Here is a 3,791-nt window from a genome sequence, read left to right as displayed (position 1 = left end):
CAACTATATAAGAACTGGTAGGTACAAATCAAAATAGGAATAGCTACTGGTGCCACTGAAAGACATTTTAATGAACACATTCTTGCTTAGTTCACCCACATGCAACACTGAGGCTTATTTGGATCTTACCACTTAGACAAGCTATCTACGAAGCACCAGGTCTTGAACAAGAGAAATATACAGAAGCCACAGAAAATACCTAGAGACCCAACACAATGATGCAAAGACTTGCAGCTTTCACTACATAAATTTTATTTTTTTATAAAAAGGTAGAATCATATGTACTTTTAAGCTAAATCATTCATTAAACCAATTTTATATAATTTATCATTAAGACAACTTCAATGAAATGACTATCTACAAAAATGAGTTTGATTGCTTTATTTTTCATGTCATCATACATGAACAACTGAAATATGTATCTTATGAAAACATGTAATTTATTATTTTAAAAAATGTACACAGTTTAATAACCACTGCTATGGTCTTAGAAGGGATTTTTACATTTAATTTCAAAAATAAAAACCAAATATTTCATTGCTGTATTTGTTACAGCATAAACATAAATCATCCTATACAAAGTAAAAGGTGTTGGTGCAGGCACGAAGGCAACTTTTCATGTTGTCACATACCTTGCATGTTTCCAAAATGCAGAAGTTGGGGCATATTCTTTTGCATTTTTTTTACACAAAGGCTAAAATAATGTTCCATTGTAAGCACAAAGTAACATCATTAAAAACAAAACCAGTTTGAATGGCACAAATGTTAGCATTTTTATAAATTAATAACTGACTTCCTGATTATGAAAACAGGTACATGAGATTCCAGTATTTTCCTTAGGGCTTTGCTCTCTGAAAGAATACCTATTAAAAAAATTGCAGATTTTATTAAAGATTGAGGAAACATAGATTATACATATTTACAGTATAGTTAAGGTTAGTCAGTATGTATTCAACACATTAACTTTAGGGAGATTATTTAAAATCCCTATAGCTGTGCCTTTATTCCAAGTTATGAACAATAAAAAAAAAAAGTAACTCTGTCACTATAACCACTCTATAAACCCTCCAACAATTTAATAGCTATTGTAGGGTTGTCTGTCTCCCCCTCCCTTCCCTTCTGCTTTCCCATTTTTTTCATAGATTCTCTAACAGCTTTTTGTACTAAGATGTGTGACTTTTTTGTCAGTACCACCAATTTTCCAGACCAGGGATTGAGCACCCCCTCTTTCTAGTTTGTATTTGAAATATTGTATTAAATATGCATTTGCAGTTTTCAAAGCATGTAAGTTTAATATCTCCCATCACACGTCAGTAAAATATCCAGCTGAAATATTAAAACTTTTTTTTGTTAATCTAGCACGGGGGTGCTCAGTCCCTGACCCGTAGAAATTCATTGGTGGTACTAACAAAAAAAATGTATGTCACATATCTTAGTAAACAAGCTTTTAGAGGATCTTAAAAAAAAAAAAAAAAAGAGAAAGCAAAAGGGGAGGGAGGGAGGGAAGGAAAGGAAAGGAAAGAGGGCAGGAGGAAGAGGAAGAACCACCCTACAATATCTATTAAGTTGCTGGAGAGGTTACAGTGGTGGTAGTGACAGTATTTTTTCATACTGTTTATAACTTGGAATCAGGGAGCACAGCTATATAAAAACTTCTAGATGGGCACAGCAATTAAATGAAACACAGAGAGAGAGAGAGAGAGAGAACACACACTACTGACTCATTTAGCTTGCAGTCTTCCATAAATCTAGAAGTCCTTGTCTGCAACCCTGGCTAGTCATTCCCCAAATTTGTATTTGGGCATATGACTGTTCTATCACAAATACACCTTGCACTTGTCCTTACTCAATTTCATTTGATCAATTCTGGACCATTTTTCCAGTTTAAGGTTCTGAATTCCTAGTTCTAACTTCTAAAAAGTGTATGTAACTATCCAGCTTGGTGTCCTCTGCAAACTATGAAGATATTAAAACAGTATCAGACTCAGGGTAGACCCACGGGTAATCTTATTCAATACCTTCTTCCAATTAGACAGAGCTATTTATGATTTTTTTTACCACAATGATTCATTAGTTATTTATCCATTTAACAGTATTTTCATCTTTATGTTTGTAGTTCATAAGAAATGTAGAATCAGTCTATTCTTAAGTTACAGGACCAGGGATATGTTTTAAGCCTATCCTCAAATCACTACCATGAGTTAAGTCAATGTATGTTATTTTCAAAACCTTACCTTTAAGTAATTTTTAAAAACTTTAGCATCAGGTTGCTGAAGCGCTTGACAAAACTCCTGAAAATGAACAAAGATTAAGATATGTAAATACTGTAGATAGATGAATAAGACTAAATGCTTGAGATGCATTAAGAATACTTAGGAGGGAGTAATAAAATGTACATTTCAGGCATAACTGATGTTCATTCCTTTTTTTTTTTTTTTTTTTTGAGTTTTTTTAGTCATGGAGTCACTGGGACCCTGCCTCTGTTTCAGTTGCCAATAATGTCAATTTTCCTTTTATCAGTGCCAATACAATATGGACGGATATATTGGTGCACCTCTACTTAATATTTATGTATTGTTTTAGTAGCCTATTCAGAAAAAAGCTAGTTACTCAAAGTTTCTCGTTTCTTCAGAGTTGGCTGGACCAACTATGTACACTAAACTGAAGATCTGTGGGAGGAGTTCTGTGGTGAGGTGCTTTAAGTATTCAGCACAGCATCAGTTAAGTTGCTGCAAACTCATATCCTGCCCCTCCCTTCCCAAACTGTGATTAGTAACTCATTTTTTGTTTTGATGGATCAATGGTGTCCCACTTTCCAGCCCTGTATGCCTGGATCTGGTCTCACAGCAGTGCAATCTGGCACGCAGGGCCATATCACCACTTCTAGAGTGCCTGAAATTTTGGCAGCAGGGGAGGGGCAATTAATGCCGCCACCTCTCCCTGACTGCCAAAGCCAGATGACACTGTTCCACAGGCCAGGGGTTGAGCAACCCTGTGCTAGATAGCAAAAAAAAGTTTTAATACTGCAACTGTATATTTTACTGAAGTGTGATAGGAGATATTAAACTTACTAACATGCTTTGAAAACTGAAAATGCATACTTAATGCATTATTTCAAATACAAATGGGGAAAAGGTTCCTACCTGGATTATTTCAGGAGCTACCTGCAGGGAAGGCAGATACTCTTGCTGAAGATACTGAATACATTCAGGACCCTAGGGATAACAAGTACACTCATAAACCAAACCAAAGTTTTGATCAAAAACCAAATGTGGTCTTGTAAAATTAAGGGGAAAAAGGGTGCTGGAAGTATGCTTTATTATACAGAAGAAATAACAGATGATTTGTTTTGGCCTTTGAACAGAGAAGGTATGCATACCTACAGTGCTCCATGTAGTGAAGTTTCATAGCAATAATATAGAAGTGTAACATGAAAGATTTCTCCAGGTTTCAACATCCCTTATGAGCCTAAAGGACTCCATTACATTTATTTGTTGCACTGAAGAAAATTATTCTTTAAAAAAGAAGGCTTGGCTAAATTAAAGCTGCAGAAATCAAATACTGCTCAAGCCAATTAACTAAATGGAAATTAGCTCCTTCATTTATTACCATTACAAAATATGACAAAACTCATTCTTTAAGCATTCAGAGGGAGCATGCACCAACCATTTTATCATTCTAGCTCAGAGGTGTCCAAACTTTTTGAATGTGGGGCCAGATCACGAACTTTTAATCACTCAGTGGGCCGGTGAGCCATATTCAAAGACTTCACAGGAAGTGGTATCACATCA

General features: G+C 35.3%; 1 protein-coding gene across 2 annotated transcripts in view; it reads right to left on the bottom strand.

Moving 5' to 3' along the window:
- Nucleotides 1-264: 264 nt before the first annotated feature.
- Nucleotides 265-3,791, bottom strand: part of XPOT (exportin for tRNA) — a 62,143-nt gene continuing 58,616 nt past the window's right edge. For both annotated transcript variants that reach the window (XM_019514656.1, XM_019514657.1), the window contains exons 23-25: nucleotides 3,144-3,215; nucleotides 2,235-2,291; nucleotides 265-863 (exon numbers count right to left, since the gene is read on the bottom strand). In XM_019514656.1, the coding sequence (XP_019370201.1) occupies nucleotides 837-863; nucleotides 2,235-2,291; nucleotides 3,144-3,215 (156 nt within the window). In that variant the 3' untranslated portion in view covers nucleotides 265-836. The remainder of the gene's footprint in view (nucleotides 864-2,234; nucleotides 2,292-3,143; nucleotides 3,216-3,791) is intronic.

Source organism: Gavialis gangeticus, unplaced genomic scaffold, assembly GCF_001723915.1.
Source record: "Gavialis gangeticus isolate Ggan-Ray unplaced genomic scaffold, GavGan_comp1, whole genome shotgun sequence".
NCBI classification, from domain to species: Eukaryota; Metazoa; Chordata; order Crocodylia; family Gavialidae; genus Gavialis; species Gavialis gangeticus.
The sequence above is the reverse complement of the archived record's forward strand: the minus strand, read 5'-3'. Positions and strand labels throughout refer to the sequence as shown.